The following is a 22648-nucleotide window of genomic DNA, read 5'->3' as shown; positions in this document are numbered from 1 at the left end:
TGTCAAAAGTCAAGCAATAATCACTGGTTATGCTCTAACCCACTGTGGTGAAATTGGCACGTAGTATCGCAAAAATCATTCCCTTTTGAATCACCCTATAGACTCCTAAGGTTGCCTAATTCAAGAAACAATTATTTAGCTAGTTCATTTGTCGGCGACAGGATTTGTCTGCAATTTTGTCTGCACCTCATAATTTATCATATTGATAACTTAATATAAGAGGGTAAATTTTACTAAGTCTTTCCGTCACAATGAAACTTGCGGGTAAATGGTAAAAATAAAACACAGGGTTTAATGCCATACAGAAAATTCTTTATTGATTAATAATATTTAGTATTAAACATCGACATTCTATGAAGATCAATTCGGAAAGTTAATTGGCTGTTTGTGATTACTTGTAATAAGTAATAACTGCTATTTGGATGGAAACCACGTGTCACCTTAAAACACATTTAAATATGATTACAGATTTCATTTAAGTACCCTATAAAGTTTAAATACGTTTCGACATAGACAATCAATGTTTTACGCACAGAAGTTATTATATCTATAACACATATTTCATTAAGTTAAACATAGGTATATAATAATTATAATTACTAGCTAGAACATTTTGTCACTGGGATGTTTATAACCCAGACTTATATCTAACAGAGACGCGCACGCACATGGAGTGGGTGCTTCGAAGGGATGTCATACTCATGTATAACATTGAAAATATATTATATATTCTGGTTACAGACTAAAAACTTAGTTATACGCTAGTTTCAATATAGGTTCAAAAATCGTTCAGTCGTAATTTATAAGAAATACTTAGTATTCTTTCATAATATATCGTTTAAAAATATTGTTAAATATAAATTTTCACAGCGCAATGTTAAGTAAGAGGCTGGTTTCACGGAGTGACCCTCTTGCCGCCAGTTTCTGCAATGTCTCACATATTTAACCATACATTACGTTGTAGTTTATAGCTACAGATTATCCATTCAGACAACAAATGTTTAGAATTGTAGAAGTACCTAATTTGAAGAAAAATGTAAGTAAGTTCTTTATTAACATATAATTACAATGTTCTATATTAATATAGAACAACTTAAATTTAAAAGATGCAATAGGCACAGTTATCCTAAAAATCAAAGCTACTGGCGCGCTGTATTATTGAAAGTAAATAATGATTGAACAATAAGGTCACGTTTAAATTCCCGGTTCCAGAAACTGTCGGCAAGGCGGAGATACAAAGAGACAATAAATTATGTAATTATCCAGAATATTGGGAGTATTCATACTGAAATTATAATAGTCGGTCTCCATACTAAGGGTCCAAACAATATATTACACACAACGTAAGTATTAATTTTAAAAAGACGAACTTATAATAGCACGAAATGTTGATCACATTATTTTAAAGATTCCTTAATTTACTTATAATTGAAATTAATTTTAAAGATTTTTTTATGTTTAATATTCTTGGTTGTTCCCCCATTAATCTTATAAACATGGTTCCTCGTCTAAAATATAGTATAGTACCAATAAACGTGGAATATACCTAGTTTGAATAGCTTTTCGAGCCTGTCAGGTGTTATGTATGGGTCTTGAGCTTCTGCTCCACTACGATAATGTGTAAATGCTGAATGGAGGCCAAACACAACCAGCTATTCCACGCTTATCTTAGTTTGTTTCTACCAGGGTTACTACTTCGACGAATACCGTTTTTAACCATGTATCATGTGCCCAGTGTAACGTGGCCAAAATTGAGTTTATTGAGGTAACGACTAAGAATATGGGAGAAGGAACTTATATACTAAATATAATCAATAATCTAATTATAATTATGTAAACATATAATATACATACATAAAGTACACTAACTTATGATTTAACCATTGTAGAAATATGAAGAAGAACCATAAGATTACATAAATAAATAAAATCCAAAGTTTAACCATTTCAGAAAATAAAGCTGTAATTTTATGTTCCTATAAAAATAATGATAGTGTCGATCATTGTCTGAACACCCTGTTTCATGGAAAAAATATCCCTACTTTATGGTTCCTAGTCTTTAGAGTAAAATAATCATACAAATTATCAAACTGATTGAAAAAAATCGCCCAGCTAACACTCTTCCTCACACATTATCAAACATTTTAAAATTTCATTTAGCTACCTAGTTCACATTCTTTACAAGGTTAACGTCAAAAGACCTCACCCACTACAATTATTCGCGCAGCGTAAGATTTAGCGTAACATTCCTAAGTAAAACATGAATAATTAAAATAAAAAATAAAAAAAAACAATTAACAGTTTAAAATAACCCAATACTTTAAAACAATTGGTAGTTCAACAAAAAATATAGCTAAAAGTAATGTACCATAATATCTTCAATATAAAAGTTATGAAAAAAATAACATAGGAATCGTTTCAGTGACACGGAAAGTCAATCTCAGTGATTGAAAATAAAAATATGAAATGTTAAAATAATGTTGCCGAGCGATAGCATGTTCGGAGCAGCTGAACCAGGGTTCTGGTCCTCATCTGGAGCAGCCACCGCGACCGTCAAATAATGTGTGCCAACGATACGTTATAAGTAGGGCTGTAACTAAGTTTTACATCATTGTTAGTGATTAATTTTGTACAAAGACAGAATTTTGTAGCAGTTTCAAGTTAAAAATTTACGTAACAGCTAAGAAGTAAATTAGATTTTCTTCAAAATAGCCATTACCAAGGGTGAAGTAAAGGTAAAAAAATACATGACATTAGTAAGCACGTTTATGAAAAAGGCAAAAGTTTAACGGTTCGCATTTTAAAATACAGAACAAACCCAATCCGTTACTTATCAAATACCTTTTATACTACAGAGATTTTCCAAGCGAACCTTATCTCTATCGTAAAGCATTAGAGCTGGTGTTGGCATGAATGATGTTGTAAAGCTGGAGTAGCCGCTACTGGGCCCGAGAAACAGTTTTTAACAGTTTCCGACATTCTAATTTCAAACTTGTCAGCGTCCCGACTCCTGTGATTGGATGCTCACTTTTGCATTTCTTAACTAAAATAATACATTTTCTGTTACTGAATATTTTATCTTTTGTTTGAATCAGTTATCCTTTCAAAAGATGTACTTGAAAGTATAGTTCCGATTCTATCTCATTTCATTTCAGCTTCGTTCTGTCTCTGCGAAGTTTCTGATGGAAAACTCAATCAACTGAAATGGAAAATGTCAGCGGCACAGCTTAGTTGGTTATTAGCTCGAAGCGACTGCTCGGCATTCTAGTTACAAAGCAAAGGTACAACATAAAAACTCAAATAAAAAATATACCTACATAAAAAAGAATAATAAGTAAATAAAAAAATAAAATATAATAATAAAAAAAACTGTGGTATAGATAGACATACATAATACATACGAGTATAAAAGTGTGTGTTACTTTCTGTGACATACATTTAGTGATCGCAGTTTAGGACATCAAGACATGAATCTGACTGAACGTGGAAAATCGTAAGAGTTGGATAGTGAACTTTACATGCAATATAATACGACATCAATTACTGTAACACTAGTACGGGTTTGCTCATAACTATCTAACCTACAACTTGTGGGTCGCACCTGCAACTTCGACTGAACAACTCAACTTGTGCGGTCAGCGAAGCCAACGTGGCCTCCGTAGCTTTATTACTATTTTAATAACTTATTTTACAAACCGTCCTGACTTTTTTTTCTATATTATTAGGAGAACATCTTAATGAAATTGAACATACTTTTATTCTAATTGCTTGTTCTGTTGAAGTTGTAATGCAACCAAATTAAAATGAAAACGTCTTGCGAAAGACCCTACGTCTAAAGTTATGAGCAATTAATTTACGCTATTGAATATTAAAATTAACACGTGTACAATTTAAAGCTGGAAACACTTTAGTTCACTATCGTAATTAAATAACCCATTCCATTTATCCTGCCGTGCTCGGTGATGTGAACCAAACCAGAGTCGTTCCTTTAAACATGTTTCAAACTTTAAACAACAAAATATAAAACCTTGAAGGATTCGTTGTGTAACCCTCATTTATTTACAAATTACTTTTTTGGAAGAACTGCTGATATTTGTTGCCATATAAGTTCACAGAAACCTGCAACTTATCTAATTAACACATATAACGCGATTACATGTTTTTGAGAATATAATAAAAGTGCCACTCGTCTTGCCTTACTATAAATATACCACAGAAGGGGCCGGCGCGGCGAGCTAGCCTCGGCGCGCGGCGACGCAACACATACATACAAGTAACGTTACTAACTACCCCCACCCACCATCACCACAGTCAGCGCCTAAAAATTTACACATTATAAGTAAATTAGAAACTACTGTCCGTATTGATGGACACAAATACACAAAATGTTAAAATTTCAATAATAAACTTTGCTCTACTGACGCATGAATTTGCGTGCAAAATATAAGTAGCGCCGCCAGATGGGTCAGGGGGTGGGGTGGTACACATACAGGGTGTTTATTCCATGCTGAGGTCGAAGGCGTTGCTGGTGCAGTTGCCGTTGTCGGCGGGCGAGTCCGGGTGCTCCTCGGGCTCCACGCCGTTGGTCCTCATCTCGTCGCGGACCTGCCGGGGAAAGGGCTCCGTTATACAGGCTGTGTCAAAACCCACGAGTGACGAGATGTATGTTCTTTAAAGGGACCATAGGCAAAATAATATTTTTTATTTGCAGACAAACGTATAGAGTCTAGAAATCTTTTTTTCGTTCGTTAGGTATTTTTGCTAGTTTTGAATGTAGGTACCTATAGACAACATTTTATAATTTAAAATTTACAGTACTGTCTATCTGCACTATATTTTAAAATATTACCTACCGAAATTACAAGTAAATGGTTTAAGTTGCAAAGTTTCAGTTACATAACACCAACAAGGCATACATTTCAGACTGGAGGTTAAACGCAGCTCACAGCGATCAGATAGCGGGAAGGCAACGCCAAATGAGGCCGGGACATTATGCTTTACTGTGTGGCTAATGTGCCATTGTCGCTGGCATGTGGCCAGTGATAGTCTAACATAGAGCTGTGTAGAGGATCCACACCGACGTTGATATAGCCAACACAGACTTATCTATTAGATAAAGCTGGTGATGGCCTACCACACACATAGGTCACTAGAGTTTCTAGTTTCTGATCTTCTTCTTATCGTGTCGGCGACAAACACTAAAGCTGAACTAGGATTTGTCACCGTACTAAATAAACCCAGTAAATGGACCCAAATAACAAATAAAAAAAGCTTTATCGTAATAACTAGGTATAGTCTCATAATTATGCACTGTATTCATCGTAATAGTTTCACTTTCAACCATTCACAAGTAATCGCTCATTTCCATCACAGTCGGGGGTTTATAACTTCAGTTTATTTTATAAAAAGCCCTTATTTTATTAAAAGAAACCTTTTGAGTGTAACATTCTCCATCTGCTTCGTTCCAGTACTGACCCTAATATCTGCCTCATAAAGTTGCTTTTTATTTGACATCTACGGGTTTGCCCCTGCTAGATGATGCTATCGATGTATGTATAAAATGCACTGAGCAAAATGTAAGAATGGAAATAAGAGACTTTGAACATATTCGATTTGTATTGCACAGTTGATATATTTCAAAGCGAACTCGACTCAATACTTCAAAGGAGGCAGTATTGGACGGGAAAGTATGTGTAACAATGGATTGAATGTTCAAATCGACCTCAGGATTCACTTTGATCTCTGCACGCATAAAGAGACCATTGAGTATCTGATACAGTAACAATATTTTAACTTTAAAAATTAATTTTAAGTTACGTGTACGTAACCTTTAAGGAACTTAATAACATTATTATACATAAGAACATAATTATGTCACTATAATGGATAACTAACCAAAAGTACTCGATAAACGCTAGTCCAGCGTATGCTTCCTACCGACACGATAAGAAGAATAACCGAAGCGTATGCCAGTTTGTCACACGCCTAGAAAGTATCTCAGTCAGTCAATATTATACACTCACGAGCAATGGTTTTCATTGCACTTGCACTGGTCCACTCACAAAAATTTCGACACTAGAATGACCTCTTTTTTTTCTTTGAATTTCCTCAAAATATTTACGTTTTCAATTGGTCATATTCTGATGCACTGTTAATTAATTGTACTTCAATATTGCAGACGGCATCGATAACCTCGTCTTTTCCGTATAGGAGTAATTAGTGGTACTATAGTAATTGGGCCTTCTCCATAGCTCGTGAGTGTAAGTTTAATAGACTGAGATACTTTCTTGGCGTTTGACAAACTTCTGGCATACGATTCGGTTGTTCTTCTTAGGCCCTGTCCACACCGCGAATATTTCGCGGCGATTTTGTAACTCATTGAATATCATAGAAGTATCCGCACTTGCAGAAATGAAATTCACGCGAGTATTTTTCCGCAAGTGCGGATTTGTCTCAGCCGGGATCTGCATAGAAGTGACAAAAATCGCGCGAAATTTTATTCGCGGTGTCAAATGGCGAACTTCAAGCGCGGAATACAATTCGCGCGAATTAATTTCGCGCGGCGAAATATTCGCTGTGCGGAAAAGGCCTTATGGTTTCGGTACTCAACACGCTGGCCTAGCGTTTGTCGCGCCGAGTGTGACGTTACCTTCTCGACGGCCTTCATGACGCGCAGCATGTTGAGGCCGGCCAGGTTCTTGAGCTCCAGCACGGTCCACTGGCCGCTGCGCAGGAGCTCGGCGAACAGCTCCGGGTACTTGGACACGTCCTCCAGCCCGCGCGGCACCCTGGGGGTAAAGGCACCGGGTCAAGGATAGTGTAAAGGCTTTGCCAAATGGGACGCGTTACGAGCGCTCATTTGACGCCGCGCTATGACGCTGATGTGTAGTACTACTATGGTGAAAAACCGTCAAACAGAGCGCAAACGCTAGCAGTACGCATCGTGTAGTAACGCGTCTTGTTCGACAAAGCCTTAAGACTGTGTGTTATGCTAGCGATGGAAACAATGCATTGTTTGTGCCTAGTTTTTCTGTATTACTACATAAAACTTTAAACATTGTTTAACAAGTGTTTAAGTCAGATTTATCGGGCGTTTGGCAGTGCCAAACATGTGTGTTAAACAAAATCTAAGTTATTGTGATGGCACATTATTTGTAACTGATCAACCCTTACCACCTACATGTTACTTGCAATACCTAAATACATTTGAATTATTTTTTTTAAATGCATTGCTCTATTGGTCCTTACAATGACCCAACTCACTCTGTCAATAACCTAAAGTTACGAGAGACATACTAAGACATACTCAGTACTTGTTTGTTAAGAGAAATAACTACTCTTTCATCATCGCTGGGGTTGACTATAATCATCTGCACGAGAAATAATAATTGGCACAACTAATTAAACACTGTGCTTTGCTCTACTGCGTCCTGTCTTTATTTATCAACAAGGAAATCAATATTTATTAGCCGGGAAGGACCGGGTTCTCAGTAAGCCACAACGTAAGTATGACATAATAAAGTTATGATCATGTGAAATTGCTGACTTTGTAAAATAATATAACAAACAAATTAATTTTAATTGGATGTTCCATCCGGTGCTCGCTGCACAGAGGTGCGATTACAGGATTCGATGCTATTTTCGAATCTACACGAAGGGTCACTTTTACCAAACGCTAAACGTATTTAAATCAAATTTTAAATACATTTTGTACTAACTGATAGACGTATGACAGGCTACTAAATACGTTTAGCGTTTGGTGAAATTCCACCTTACATATGGAAAAAGCAAATGTAACTTTTGGAACAAACTTTGCCTTACATTTTGACAGTGACAGTTGACGATACGCAACGTAAACGGAGGTTACAAATCCTCTGCTCGCGGCTCTGAGTTGCGAGCATAAGTTTCGATCCTCCGTTAACGTTGCGTATCGTCAACTGTCACTGTCAAAATGTAAGGCAAAGTTAGTTCCAAAAGTGACATTTGTTTTTGCCATATGTTAGGTGGAATTTCACCAAACGCTAAACGTATTTAGTAGCCTGTCATACGTCTGTCAGTTAGTACAACATTTATTTAAAAGTTGATTTAAATTCGTTTAGCGTTTGGTAAAAGTGACCCTTCGTGTAGATTCGAAAATAGTATCGAATCCGGTGCTCGCTACACTGGTCACAGTAGTGATACAGACCTGTTGACGCCGTCGTAGTCGCCCCCGATGCCGATGTAGTCGGCGCCGATGATGCGCTTCAGGTAGTGGAAGTGCTCTGCGGACAACACACGTTGTCAACAATGCGCTGGTAGTCACAACAACCAGTGGTTTATGACCACTTGTGGTATATAAACAAGCTTAATTAAAAATACACCCAAAAGGAGATCATCTCGAAATTTTATATGTATGTATACGATTAATAAAAACATTTGACTTTGACTTTTGAGGTCTAATCGTCAAAAGTGGGAGCCGAAGGACCTTCTGAATTTCTAGATAATGGATACCTGTGGGGTAATCGACACGCTGTCATTGTCTGTAACAACTTGCGGATTCAATCACGCACGCGGGACTGCACGCCATTATCCCGCGTCCCGCGTGCATATTCCACGCGTTACAATGAAATGAAAAAAACACTTCAGCTTGTCACGCGTGCGGTGCGCGTGCGTGACTAGATCCGCACGCTATTAAACAGACCATTAGACGGTGATCCGATGACAGCATATCTTTTATCCCACAGGTAGCCATAAATTTTGAAACAGGGCCTTATTATATCGAAACTAAGTAATTGTTTCTCAGATAACACCAACCCGTTATGAACATCACCTTAAAGTACGAATTCAACTGAAAGTTGGGTAATAAAATATTTATAGCGCAAATATAAAAGATAAAACTCACGAACAAAACCGGCAAGATACAGTGAAGTTTGACAAAGTACGGCACCATTACAAGTTGAACATCGCGCTTGAGGAACCCTAAAACTTTGATCTTAACTTTAGGGTCCAGAACTTAGTAAAACTACAGATTTACTCACAAGTAACGTGATTTTATCCATTTAATTTTTATAACTTTTTATAGTTTACAATGTAATATACCTAAATCTTTAGACTTTTATAATTTTTCCTAATGCTATACGTACCTATTTAAAATTGTATTTTAATATTTAAAAAAATAACTGACATACAAAAAACGTACTTTTTATTCAATTTTATATCTTATAATAAAAATATAAAAAGCCTTTTTAATTGAAAGATCGGTAATCTGTCGGATGTAAACACGCAATAAATGCCTGTTTCACGGTGCGTTTAAAGATTTAAGTGGTAAAATTATCTCCAAATTGATTAAAAGCAGTCGCAAAGGATTTCATTAAAATATAACTCGAAACAGTCGAAACAACCATGTCGAATTCAGCGCGCGTGCCCTTTTAATGTGAATGAAGTTTGATCTCTCATCAAGAATAAATCCAATAAAAATACCGTTAAAAGCTTATCGGTTAATTTTTTATCGATCACTGAAAAAGGGGGATTTTAAACATTTGATGTGGATAATTGGGTAAGTACCTATATATTATTATGTACAGTTTGCTGTACAAATGGGACACTTAAAAACATTTTCTTGAGCATTCGTAATTTGCGTCATAAATAGTCGTGGGGTTATTTTAAAGCAACATTAGCAACACAAAGACTCAATTTGTTCTTATCTTGAAATTATATTCTGTAGCATGTTGTTTATTGAGATTGTATAAGTAATAGTAATTTTAGATGTGTTTTTAGATATTATATCTAAAAAGTCCTTGATTATACCCACATTACCCACACAAAACAGGACAGAAAATACGGGGATGGGTATCGGTCTATGATTTCTCAAGCAACAAGGCAACAAAGATAATCTATGTACATGTAAAATTTACATCAGTAAGTACCTACCTAATTAAATAATTTGTATGGCAGCGATATGATTTATGATTTATACCTACTATTGTTACAGGATTAACTGTCATGGTCAGAATGAATATTACCTAGCTATTATGCTACTCTACTCAATTAAGGGGATTAATGATTTCATGGAATGATTCAATTACTTAATTCAATTAATTAAAACAATAGGCCAGTTACGTCGGCCATCAACATCAACTCGAAATGTACAGTGTTATAATTCTGGTTTCATAACAATAGAACGTTGTTTATTACAGGGCTTTCAAATTGTGATTTAAAATTGTTGTTGGTATTTTTGAAGAAAAAATACGACTTTTTTTTACACATATAGATGAGAGGTTTTGACAAATAGAAGACCTAAAAAATATTTGATTTTAATACGCACTAGATGGAGTGTCAACACCCCACTTCCACCACTATGCTCTTATTTTGAGTTAATTCGGTTAGACGATTTGTGTCTTTATTCATTAAAATAATGGTTTTCATTTAGCCAAACTTAAAACAGTTTGACACTTAACAAAATGCAGTCAGGTCTTTGCTTTGTGTTTGTGTGTGACAGTCCATCTGGTTCGTATATTGTTGATCTAAGACTCACCGGCCACGTCGGAGATGGTGGCGTTGGGCGCGCACTTCACGAAGTCCGGGAAAAAGTTCACCATGATGATGCCGCTGTTCTGCTTCTGTACACACCAATAATCACAATCATTAGTACATCGCTAAAGAAAGAAAGTCGTGGCTCCGCAATATAAGAGAATGGACGGGAGTGGCCAGCGTAGAACAGCTGATGCGCTTGGCGAAGAATAGAGAGACGTATGCAGAGCTGACTGCCAACCTCCAGTAGTGGAAAGGCACAAGAAGAAAAAGAAGTACATCTGGAAAAGAGTGCGGAATGTTGGTCATTGCAGTAGAGTTGGTATAGTGTTCGCACGATCACGACACGCAGACTGCGAAAGAGAACTTATGCATTTTTTTGGATCTCACAGTAGTTATTTATGTAGAATCTGCTGGTTTAGAATTAAGTAGGCTTTAAAGTCACCTTAATAACTGTGTGTGTAAATCAATAAATCGTATGTAAGGAACTAAAGGTCAGTCATGCTGTGGACGGTCGCTCAGATAACTTGGGTTGACTCTTTTTACCGGTTCTCAGATTGCAAGTCACTATGAGAGGGGTAAGGTTTCTTTACCCCAGACTGTACAATAGAATATGATATAACTTCATCGCCTATATTGTGTATACAATACTTTCAGCACTGAAGTGCATATGACGTCCTCTAAGTGCATGTTGTATTGTTCTAGTTTCCAACACAAAGAGTGCAGATTCTGGCGCAGGTATGAATAAATCACATATCCCCTAGCGAGCGGCAGCCTTCCATATGTGATATATTTATTTATTTATTCAAACAGAAACCGGCGGGTTATACTTACCTATTCCTCACTCGTGTGTAAGTTGTAGGTAGAAGATGACACATAGTAAACTATTCTATTCTATTCTCTGTGGGGGTGTCAGTACACCTGCACCTGGCTCTCTCGAATGGAACCTTTGTGCATATCCCCAAGGTCTAAACTGCCTTCCTAAGCTTGGACCATTTCCCATCACGCTGGTCCACTGCGTCACGCTGGTCTACTAGATGTGCAAAATCTAGATATGCCGGTTTCCTCACTATGTTTTTCCTTCACCGTAGTGTAGAGTCACCCTAGAGTATAGTAAACTATATTTGCCATGAATTTCAACGGAATTTATTAATCGTAAACTTTCAAATCCGCGTAGCAATAGCGGGCGCAGGAGCAGAATCCAGTCTTACACCTACCCGAAACCTGCTTAAGTATACAACATATAACAACAAAAAAACATCTTACCAGAGCCAGAATGATATCATCAGGCACATTCCGCTTGTGAGCGCACAGCGAGTAGACCGAGGAGTGGGAGAACACGACGGGAGCCTTCGAGACGCGGATGGCGGCGCGCGAGGTGTTGTCCGACACGTGCGACAGGTCCACGATCATGCCCAGCCGGTTCATCTCGCGGACCACTTTCTGTTGACGGATGGACGGGTTAGCTCTGCGGTGGAGGCAGGTGGAATCGCCAGCGGGGTGGTGTGTGTGTCTCGAGGAAACTGGCTAGTGCCACAGATAGGAAGAAGTTAGAGAGATACGAAATGCCGTCTTTACGCAGCTTTCTACTTTATTTTATGCTGTAACTGCCTGTGGTTTTGAAGTTACGAATAGAGGCATCGTACGCATGCATGCGGTGCCGTATCCGACATGGATGCGTGATGCGTGGTCATAAGTGGTAGTCAGTCTTATCTAACAATAGCATCAATTAAGTTAACGTTACTAGGTAATTATTGCAGATTTGGTAATAGGTGGTTAATAGGTGGTAGTACTTGCATGGGTTCGTGTTACCGGATGGGAAAGATGAATGGAGCAGTCAGGCTACTAATATTCTACCATAATTAACCATTATTATAGAATGGAATTATGTCAGTTTTGAATTTTGTTTATAAAGTCTGAAAGTTCATACATGGCCGAATGAGTTATCTCTATGTATGAGCTTTCTAGATCTTTTTCATGCTGATAAAATGATGTGCATTTGCATAACTCATTCGCACCTGCAATAAGCTAATTGGGACGAAGCGAAGTGGGACGCCCGCCAGCACCCAGCTTTTTAATTAATTAAGTCACACAACCTAACATGGTAAAGCTGAAGATTTTGAAATATTTCCGTGTTGAACAAGGGTGAGATCCATTTTTAGTGTTCCGTGCTAAGATAGGTTAAACCGGACCCTCTTAGGATTGCTTTGTCCGTCTGTCTGTCTGTCCGTTTATCAAGGGAATTAGTCCTTTGAAACTGTGGTGCAAAATATGAATATGTGGTAAAAAGGATAGAGAGATTATGCCCCAAAAAACCTGAAATTCTAATTTAGGGTTATACAAATTGTATCAACTAAAACTCACCTCTCCAAATTCACTGAGTCCGTTAACCCCTGGCGCTTCGTTGGACGAGTCAGCCCTACGGAGCAGACAAACAAGTAAATGCAAAAACAGGAACAAAAAAGTGAAATAAAACATACAAAATGACAAACACAAAGGGATCTTCTTCCTTCGCTTCGGCTTTTAGGTTGCATTGAGTAGTTACTTCGCTGCAGTGCAGGCGCGAGCGGCGGCGCATCGGCCGGCTTCAGTGCCCCACGGCTCATCTCACGTCTACATACAAGTGAGCTGTGGCGCACTGAAAGATACCTTTTCAGAGTTTTATAATGGTAATTTTCAATTGATATTGATATAGCAAACTACATAATGGCCACGGAACTTTCACTGCTCGCGAGTATAGTAGGTACCTAAGTGCCTTATAAAATCAAGGTGTATTTAGCTCAGTTTAACCTGAATCTACACTTGAATGGTAGCAAGCAAGTAGAATTGATCTGTTCCATCTGAGCAGCACAACGGGAACAAATGAACAAAAGAGCTGGGAACAAACAGCCGGCGCCGGCGTGTAGACTCGTGGGTAATTGTTGATTTTACGTGCAACTCCGCGAGTCATGGAGGTCTCGACTGTCTCGAGCCACTCGGCTCGGAGGCGCGGCGAGCGACACGCAAAGGGTTAAGCAGGCGCGCTCTGGTGTTACGAATAGCATATTACCTATACATATTATTATAAATCTGCTAAGTAAATGTATCTTGTCTAATGTGTCGCCTCGTAGCTCCGATTACTAAATAGCTTCGAGTATAGGTACCTATATACTGTTTTTGAAAGGATTTTTAAGTGAGACCCAGTTTAGCTTTACTTTCTGTTATTGGGTGATGTCACAGTCACCTTGTTGTTCCGCCTGGAGTAGTATATATCTAGTAAAAATATTTAAAAAAACATCAGGACTTGGTTTTTCTTCAATTTTCGTGTAATCCCGTAACAATCGGTAACCCGGAGAAGGGTCGCAGTGCCGACGCACGCACGAGTGAGTTTGTACCAAGAGGTTACTCCAACATTACTAAAAATTTACGAAAGAGAGCTGCCATGCAACCGGTACGTTTAATACAACGAGGTAGAGTCGTGCTAACCGCGGCAGCAATCCGAAACCAAATTTTGCGCATGTTAGTGGGACCCCGAGGAATCTCAGGTTTGCTGTTCCTTGGAGTTATACCCGCTTTTTGCGCTGAGTGCCCGTTCCGAGTCAACTGACATTTTAAACCTTCGTTTGTGTCACGATCACATCACATCATTCACGTTAAATATCAAATGGCTTTATAGCGCTATTCTGTTTAACTTTCAGTGTAATCGGCTCATGAATGCGTTCAACGATAAATCTGTTTGAAAAATAAATGAAATTTTATTTCCGAAAAGACCAATAATATTGGCGTTCTATAAAAAGGGGTGGTAAAGTTTTTCAACTTAACTGATATGGTATTTCAGGTAAATTTTAACTTGTCTCGCTTAAAATTCGGTTAGCTGATTGTACTGGTGCTACCACCTTATTGAAGTACAATATTAAATTTAAACTAGTTGTAGTGAAATTCCGTTCCGACTCTAACTGGTTTTACATCATATTGAACTAATTGAAATTAATATATATATGGTACTAAAAGGATATAATAATAATAATGCTACTAGTTCAGTTCTAATGTCAATATATATTCTGAGCTTTCATTCATATTTAACTCAGACCAAAAATAACGATAGCAAAAATCATTGGCAAAAAGCATTGCATTAAAGAGATTGCTAGTAACTTAGTAGATTCGTTTTTTATTTAATTTGTTTCCTGTAAAGAGCGAGCAGCCGGCGCTGATTGGGGAATCCCGCAAACGCAAGCAGTAACAGAAAAGTTTCTATTAATTGGTGCTTTCATGGCCGGCCAATTGATATTGGAGGGAAGCCACTGTTCGAAACTTAATAAAACACCAGCCAATGGAAGCTATGCAAACGTAAAAGACCAATTTCATTTATTATTTCCTTTTCAGAGTAGCAATTTGCTTTAGTTATTCCGCTCTCTATAAACAAAATATTTTTTACAAAAAAACAGTTAACTGGATAAAATGATATTGGTCGGCCGCAGAACTAGTCGAAAAAAATTCAATATTTATTTTCGTAATTCTAGCTCGTACAAATTTTCTGTTTGTCGAATTGGAGTTTATAAATGCGGGGATTCAAGAGCGCGTGCGGGTGACGGGTCGGATTACTTGAATTCAATTCAGCGAACAGCACACTCGTACCTCAAAGCTTCGACTCAGTGACAGAACAATTGGATCGCAAATACCCCTCCGTTTATGCCTGGTTAAGATGTCGATTTCTGGAAGGCACAATATGATAGTATTTGCGTATGATGTTACAGATATAAGGTGCTTTGTGGAATTGATAGCTTCGATTGAGCCTTTGAGAGTCACAACTGTATCGCTCTCTTGTATCTCTATACCCCTCCCCTCTCTCCCATCACATTCATTATGTATACCTTAAACGGTTATGTAAACCGTGTAAGCTATTGAGCTATTAATAATTTAACACGTTCCTCGTAATAGTTATCCTTGTAATATAACAATAATGTAATATAATAATTTACATTTGCTTATTGCGATAGAGTGACAGTAAAAGTAAATATATAGGTTCTGCTGAACACCTACATAAAATAAAACATAAAGGTAGTAATAGTTACACTAGGTACCTGTATTATGAATTTCAATTTAAAAATAAGCCTTAAAGCCACGATACCTATCAACATTAGCAAACAGTAATTTTCCGTGTCATAAACGTGGTGAATGGCCATGATACATCGCCCACAGTGGGCCGGACGCCGCAGGCAAAAAGTGGCATATTTTTTTCGCTTCTCATCCTGTATTGCGGCATTCTGCATTTCCCTTTCCGGTCGCTGCGTCGCTGAGTGGTGGCTTTTTAAGGGTCGCCCGCCGACTGGGGCCGTTTCATTCCGTAGTTACTAAAACTTACAGCCAACATCGGAACTCGCTAAAGTTATTATGCAATATCATGGAGCATACATAAATTGCTGGTAAAATGATGTGGGTATACTGGGTATACAGTCGACGGTGACGGTCGCAGACTCTCGGTTGCCACATGATACGACATACGGCGCAGCGTCGGGCGGTAGACCGCGTCCCCCACATAGAGTTCTATGAGTTACAACAACACAGGCATCATCGCGCCGCCACCGTCACGTCCCGCCGTCTGTTCCCAGACCTCAAACGCGTAACACTAAGCCATCGCAAAACTCGGCATTATCCTAAGCAACCCTACGCATAGCCTCTTAAAGCCCACAGGCGTCATCCATAGCATATTAACTGCGAGTTTTGAACAAAACTTAACCTAAATCACATCTAGTTCGCGAACTATGGAGTGCGCTAGGGGACGTAGTGTGAGTGTGTAGTTCTTACCAGGGCGTGTTGCATGTGTGCGTGAGCGTCATGTAGCGCACGCCGAGCTGGTAGTAGGCGCGCAGGATGGCCAGCGAGTTGCCGATGGAGTGGCCGCCCTCGATCCCGATGAGCGACGCGATCTTGCGCGGCCGCGCGCTGTGCGCCTCCAGGATGTCTGCGGACAACCGCCGAGGTTATTATGATGTCCTGGTACAGAGAAGGAAGGTGCAGAGAAACCTGACCCCCCTCAGAAACATTGTTACTATAAGAGGGGGGTCAGGTTTATCTTCACCTGACCGTACCTAGATTATAACAGAAAACATTTTATTTTGATAATAACATTTTATTCTTAACATGTCAGAATATTAACAGGAAAAGCTTTTAGGCTGAAGGGAAAACGACCAATATCATTACAGGAACATACAAGTCGGGCCTTAATTGGACATAAAATATCAGTATATTAGTAAAGACACCTAACATACAATACATACCTCCCTGTACATAAGTAACTGTTGTCCGTTTTCCACTTTAATAATTAACTCACCCTGGTATTAAACAACGTCTGTTAATTCATTTTAAGTAAAATAAAACACGTATCTATATATGAGTCTATCTGGACGTAAACTGGTGGAACAATTAGATCCCGCGCTCGGGTAAACATCGAAACATCGGCACAAACTAACGCTGAGCGAAAAGTGCTCTAAATGCACCTAGTTTCAAACTTGCTGGTTTTGTTCTGGAGGTTTACTCTAACTTTACAAAAACGGGAGATTTTGATATAGAGCCGTGGGTAGCGCGTAGTAGGGTTCCGAAACTATGTTTTTCCGAAGCTAGAGTCCGGCCGGATCGGATTGCATGTAGGGAAGTACGTAAACTCCGGTCGAACGTAATTCCGAGTCCTCTTTTTCTCCTGTCTCGATCGCGCCGGCGGCCGCGCCGAAATGTAGAGGAAGTTTACTGCAGGGGCGGACTCATGTGGCGGGGAACTATCGTCAATAGAGAGACGGCTACGAAAGTTTGTGGCTGGCGGGTTACTTTAATGTTACTTAATGCCTATTAATTTATAGGGTACTACAATATAGATACAAGCCTTATTAATAAGTTACTTTGAAACTATGTACTATAAATAGACTGTTTAATGGCTGAGCACATTGGTGTAAAAATATGGATAAACATTCGGTAATCTACTAGCTAGAGTGTGAACATGATTTTATCAATGAAAGCCTGGGTCTCCTATTTACGCCGCAGGTCGCGTCCAGCGTCACGCCGTAGGCCGCGTCACGATGCTCACTATAGAAATGTACTGATGCGGTCTCCCTCACACGCCGACGTTGGCGCGTAGACGTAGTGAGAATCGTGACGCGGCCTACGGCGTGACGCTGGACGCGACCTACAGCGCGTAATAGGAGACCCGGGCCGAAGTGACTATAGTGGCGTTCAGAAAGACACTACTTTGGTGCTTTGATGATTTTCTGTAAACGAGAAAATAGAATAATACGAAAGAATTTAAATTACTTTTATCACTAATTACCTACTCTTATTTCTCTTGCGACGATATTTTTTATATAACCTTGACCTAGTTCACAGCCTGGCTGTTAAATTTCAAGTTTTTGAGCTGTGTAAAAAAGTTTGCGTAGCAGACATAACTATTCATGAATTCATGGTCACCACAAAGAGTATTATGTAAATTAATGAGAGCGCGGTGATGTTATACGAATAATTCATTTGGTGGATTTTACTTGTTGTAGAAAGATTCATGAATTTAACAAAAGTTGAATGGTGAGTGATTCGTCAATCTATTGACACATCATTATAATTTACGAAGCTACATGTTTTGTTGATGAACTAGAAATTTATACAGATATGAAACTATGTATCACTTGAAATGGTTGTCCGTAAATAACGTCGGTTATCTATGAAAGTCGTATATAGATTTTAAAGGATTCCCAATGCAGAGTCGGCCACGCCACTCCACATATATTCCCGACCGACTCCACTGCGGTATGTCCGCACACATGGAGTGGTGTCTGTACGGCGGTCCATCTGTTTGTCGGAATGCAGCGGGACAATCACGACATTTACGACGAGGTCTGGAGTGCACCGACTGTCGAGCAGAGCATATGGCGGCGTGCGGGTGACGCGCCCGCGTGCGGTCGCTGGGAACACAGCTCGTGGGGTGACCACGCTGACCCCAATCATTTGCATTTCATTGTAAAGACACATTTTTAGTAGATGTTGCTTTCGATTGTTATCATTGTCATTAACCTTTTATTTTAAAGCAAATCTTTTAAATCGTGTTTAATAGTTAGCTGTCTATACGCTAAGAAGAAATATTCTAATTTACCTATTTTGTAACTTCATAAATGTGGATGGCTGACAGCTGTACAGTGTTTTTGTTTATTTTTATTGCCTATTTCCTGTATTCGAACTGCTGAATACTCCAATTTACCCTATTACTTTGAAGGTACCTACTTTCCATTTTATTTTGTAGATATGTATATGCAAACGATATTTGATTAGGTACCTATACACACAGTGGCATAAGTGGCTATTATTCCAACCTCCTCATTACAGTGTAATAACAAGCCGCGTGTATCTTCCATAGAACAACGACCCATGATAATAATTATGTAATGTATGTATGTAGGTATAATATATATAGCATATACTGTATGTATGTAGCTATATATAGACATATATCAGACCCCCCTTAGATAGGAAATTAAGCCAGACTAAGCAGGATAAGTTTTTATTAGATAGATAATAAAGAAGGCTAGTTGACTGATCTTGGTATATGCACCAGGCACTAGGGGCCCTTGGAGTTTTACTCCATTTGTCTTCATTCACATAAAAAGTTACATTTATTATATCACACCTCAAGCACCCATAGAAAAACCTTAGAAAAACGCGGACTCGAGCCAAATGTGACTTTGGAACGTAGGTACTGCTAAACGTGAATGTCAAACATTTTGAAATGGTTTATGACCTCTATATGTAAGAGACAAGTAAAAATAAGACCTCATTGTATGATATTTATGAAGATAACTGTTGTATAGCAGCTAATTCATAAGTTACAAAGGCGGAGAATAAATCTTATTTACAAAGCCTCAACCGAGAATTGTAAATAGAGGCTTCGTAATTGTATTTGTTATATCGTCTGACTTCTCCATTAGACTACATTGAAGGATCAAAGTGCTGGCTCATGTTTATAGCAACGTCATCATATTATTTAAAGAATAATTTTCAAAGAATTAGAGTTTTATTTTAATATACTTGCAAAATTAGCTTCAAAGCTAATTATGAAATATGTGTGGTAGTTTCGACGTAGGTAATATTTTGAAAATGTAAATCCACTACTGTAACTTTGGATCAACACATAATATGTACTTAAGTCATCTCTAATGTTGTTCTTCCGGTACCCTACTGAAGAGCTCTTTAAAAACTGTCAGGTGCTCACTGTTCGACAATTATTCATTAAACAAATAATTATGAATAAACACAAAACATCAACGTTCGATGGGGAATCTTATTTAAGTCAACGCCGTAAAGATAAAATTTTCCCTACCATCTCTTGTAATACCGAGTTCGCCTATAGATTCCCTTTCTACCTTGATAGCGTATTGTACAATAGAATTAGCAAATTCATTGAAATTTACCCATTAAGTCTACAAGAATGCAAGATCAAATTAACAAGATGGCTCCAAACGTTGAATTATAATAAGACTGAGGAATTACTCTTAATAGTCAAGTAAACTAAAATTATATTCAGCTCACACTACACATTCACTACACTCACACACACACACACTCACTATACTCAACAATTACACTTCACACTTTAGGTACACTTCACAATTCTTACACAACTGATCAATTTGGAATAATTAATTTTATGATATACATGTGTTAGTTATTGCATGAATATATAATAATTTTTTTTTAACTATTACTATAAATTTTAATCTGTATAAATTCATTTTTATATTGTAGATTTTAAATATTTTAATTAATTAATTTGAATATACTGTATTTTCATAATTATGCAAAAGGTACAGAAACACGACTCGAGATAACAATTTTTACAAGTTTGTCTGGTGGCGTTGATGCCTATATTACAGGCTTTGCCTAGTTTAGGTATCAAACGAATTTCTTTTATTAATTTATAACTGCTGATTGTAAACTACCTATAAGAATTTGATGTAATAAGATTTTAGTGAAATAAAAAAAAAAAAAAATAATAAAAAAAAAAAAATGTTTATATAATAATGTACATAATTATAAGCGTATTTATAATCGTACAATATTCTAGGGAAGAGCATCTACTCATCCTAAGCTACAGGTTTTCCACCTATTTAGGTAGTAGAGACTTGACCATTGTTCTACTACATATATAATATATATGTATAACAAGTTTGTAAGAATTTTTTGGTATAAAGATTATGATTATGATTATGATTATGATCTCTAGAAAATAAGTACATAACTATAGAATTTGGCACTGTAAATTAACATTTAGTTTTTCGTATTCATAATATAGGTACGAGTAGTATGAGAATGGAACTGCATAATATGCAAAACGTAGTTCCATTGACCATTTTGTAAAGTTCAAGTCGATTGATCACCAAAACGTTTCAGCAAATCGAATCCGAGGCGATTCTGTGCGGAATCGAGTCAGCGGGGCGATTCGGAGAACTCATTGCTGTTGCTCCTGAAAATTATATTTAAACCTTTCGGCAAGACGTGGGGTGTTAGGATTCGTTCGTGATTGTGTGTTAGTATGATTATGACCAACAACTTTGAAAAGCTTCGGAAACGACGAATGGTTGGTTTTTATACGGTGTTTGTTTGAGACATGATAACATTGTTTTATTCATATCGAATTGAAGTTTTTAAAGCATTTTATTTCATGAAAATAAAATAAATTACTATGGAAAAAGTATTCATTTACACCAGAGTATCAACATGGTGAATTTACATGGAAATAGTATCAGAGTTTACACTAGATACGAGTACCTACAACCTACAACCCGTATAACAATAGATTTTCATAGCAAAATAAACCGGACGGAAGGCCGGACAAAATGTCGATCGGAACTGTGGTCCGGCCGTGTCATACAGGGTGTTTGCTAAACGCTCGCCCGCCAGTTCATCTCCGCTTGTCGCATCGCGAGTAATCGGTTTTGAACTCGCTCCGTCGAAGCGCGCGACGTTTAAACTACGCTTCACACTTTTTGCACTCTTGACGCTGCGATTGCTGTTCAGGAATCCATGGAGTATCGTAAAACGTATCGGATTATAATTCAGATAATATACATCTTTACATATATATCTACTTACCTACCTATTACATATTAATATAATAATTATGAAAGAAAGAAAATACATATATTTCGGTCACACACAGAAACAACACAAAATAAGTTTAAAACAAATAATCAACCGTTTTTAACGAAGCTTTCGTTTATTTAATTTATTTTATAGCTTCATAATAACAGGTAAAACATAATAGGTGTTCATTTCTAAGTAAATATTTTCTTTAACAAACTATCTTGTGACTAACTTTTAAGAATATGATAGCAACATGCTATGCGTTATTTAATTACTTAAATCATAAATTAATACATAATCGTTTAACTTATTATTAAGTATACAGGATGTCCCAAAAGTCAACGTCATCCCTTAAAGGGCTGATAGGTCAGCTCATGAGAGGCCAGAATATCACAATATGACCTTAGTAAAAACTCGATAATTTTCGAGATATTGACACTTTTATAAATTTGCTGAAAATCGACACCTTGGATCAGCTTTTTGCGTGCCGCCGGTACAAAAATCCATATTGTTAGAATTTGTTTGATGTTGCATCACCCTGTATAGCCATGCTATAGATCGCAGTCAAAAAAAATATCGAGTAATGCTGTATGTTAAAAAAAAACACGGTTTTCAAAGTCATAAAAGGTAATCGTATTTTCTTATAAACAACTTTGACTCTACATACTGTAAAAAAAATATACCACGCAAACCTGGCACCTTATTTGAAAAGATTGCTCATTTAATGCAGTTTTCAAAATGGTATGAAACGTTGCTATTGTTTAAATTAACAAAAAAGTTATTGCTCTTTTAGTACAAAATAACCTCGATGTAAAATTGTTTGAAGGAAATTTATCTGACTGAATTTATTAAGGGTAAGTCATGTTGGAATGAGTAAAAGTAAAATAGGTGGTGGGGTCAGCCGTGGCAACATAGATGACGTAAAATTTGCTAAGAAAAAACTTACCAAACTCTTATAAAACATATTTTGCGTTTTTTACACCTTATTTAAAAAAAACAAACATTTATTGACTTTTATTTTTATTTTTCAAAATTATAACATTAC

At 37.4% G+C, this 22648-nt stretch overlaps 1 protein-coding gene across 1 annotated transcript in view; it reads right to left on the bottom strand.

The window, feature by feature from the left end:
- Positions 1-290: 290 nt before the first annotated feature.
- LOC105384567 (dipeptidase 1) overlaps positions 291-22648 on the bottom strand; it is a 69078-nt gene continuing 46720 nt past the window's right edge. The window contains exons 5-11 of the mRNA XM_048632585.1: positions 16294-16450; positions 12874-12928; positions 11776-11952; positions 10514-10598; positions 8186-8261; positions 6650-6788; positions 291-4605 (exon numbers count right to left, since the gene is read on the bottom strand). Coding sequence (XP_048488542.1) covers positions 4498-4605; positions 6650-6788; positions 8186-8261; positions 10514-10598; positions 11776-11952; positions 12874-12928; positions 16294-16450 — 797 coding nt within the window. The 3' untranslated portion in view covers positions 291-4497. The remainder of the gene's footprint in view (positions 4606-6649; positions 6789-8185; positions 8262-10513; positions 10599-11775; positions 11953-12873; positions 12929-16293; positions 16451-22648) is intronic.

The sequence above is a fragment of the Plutella xylostella genome, chromosome Z (assembly GCF_932276165.1).
Source record: "Plutella xylostella chromosome Z, ilPluXylo3.1, whole genome shotgun sequence".
Taxonomy (NCBI): domain Eukaryota; kingdom Metazoa; phylum Arthropoda; class Insecta; order Lepidoptera; family Plutellidae; genus Plutella; species Plutella xylostella.
Note: the sequence above shows the minus strand (reverse complement) of the source record. Positions and strands in the feature narration are given on the sequence as shown.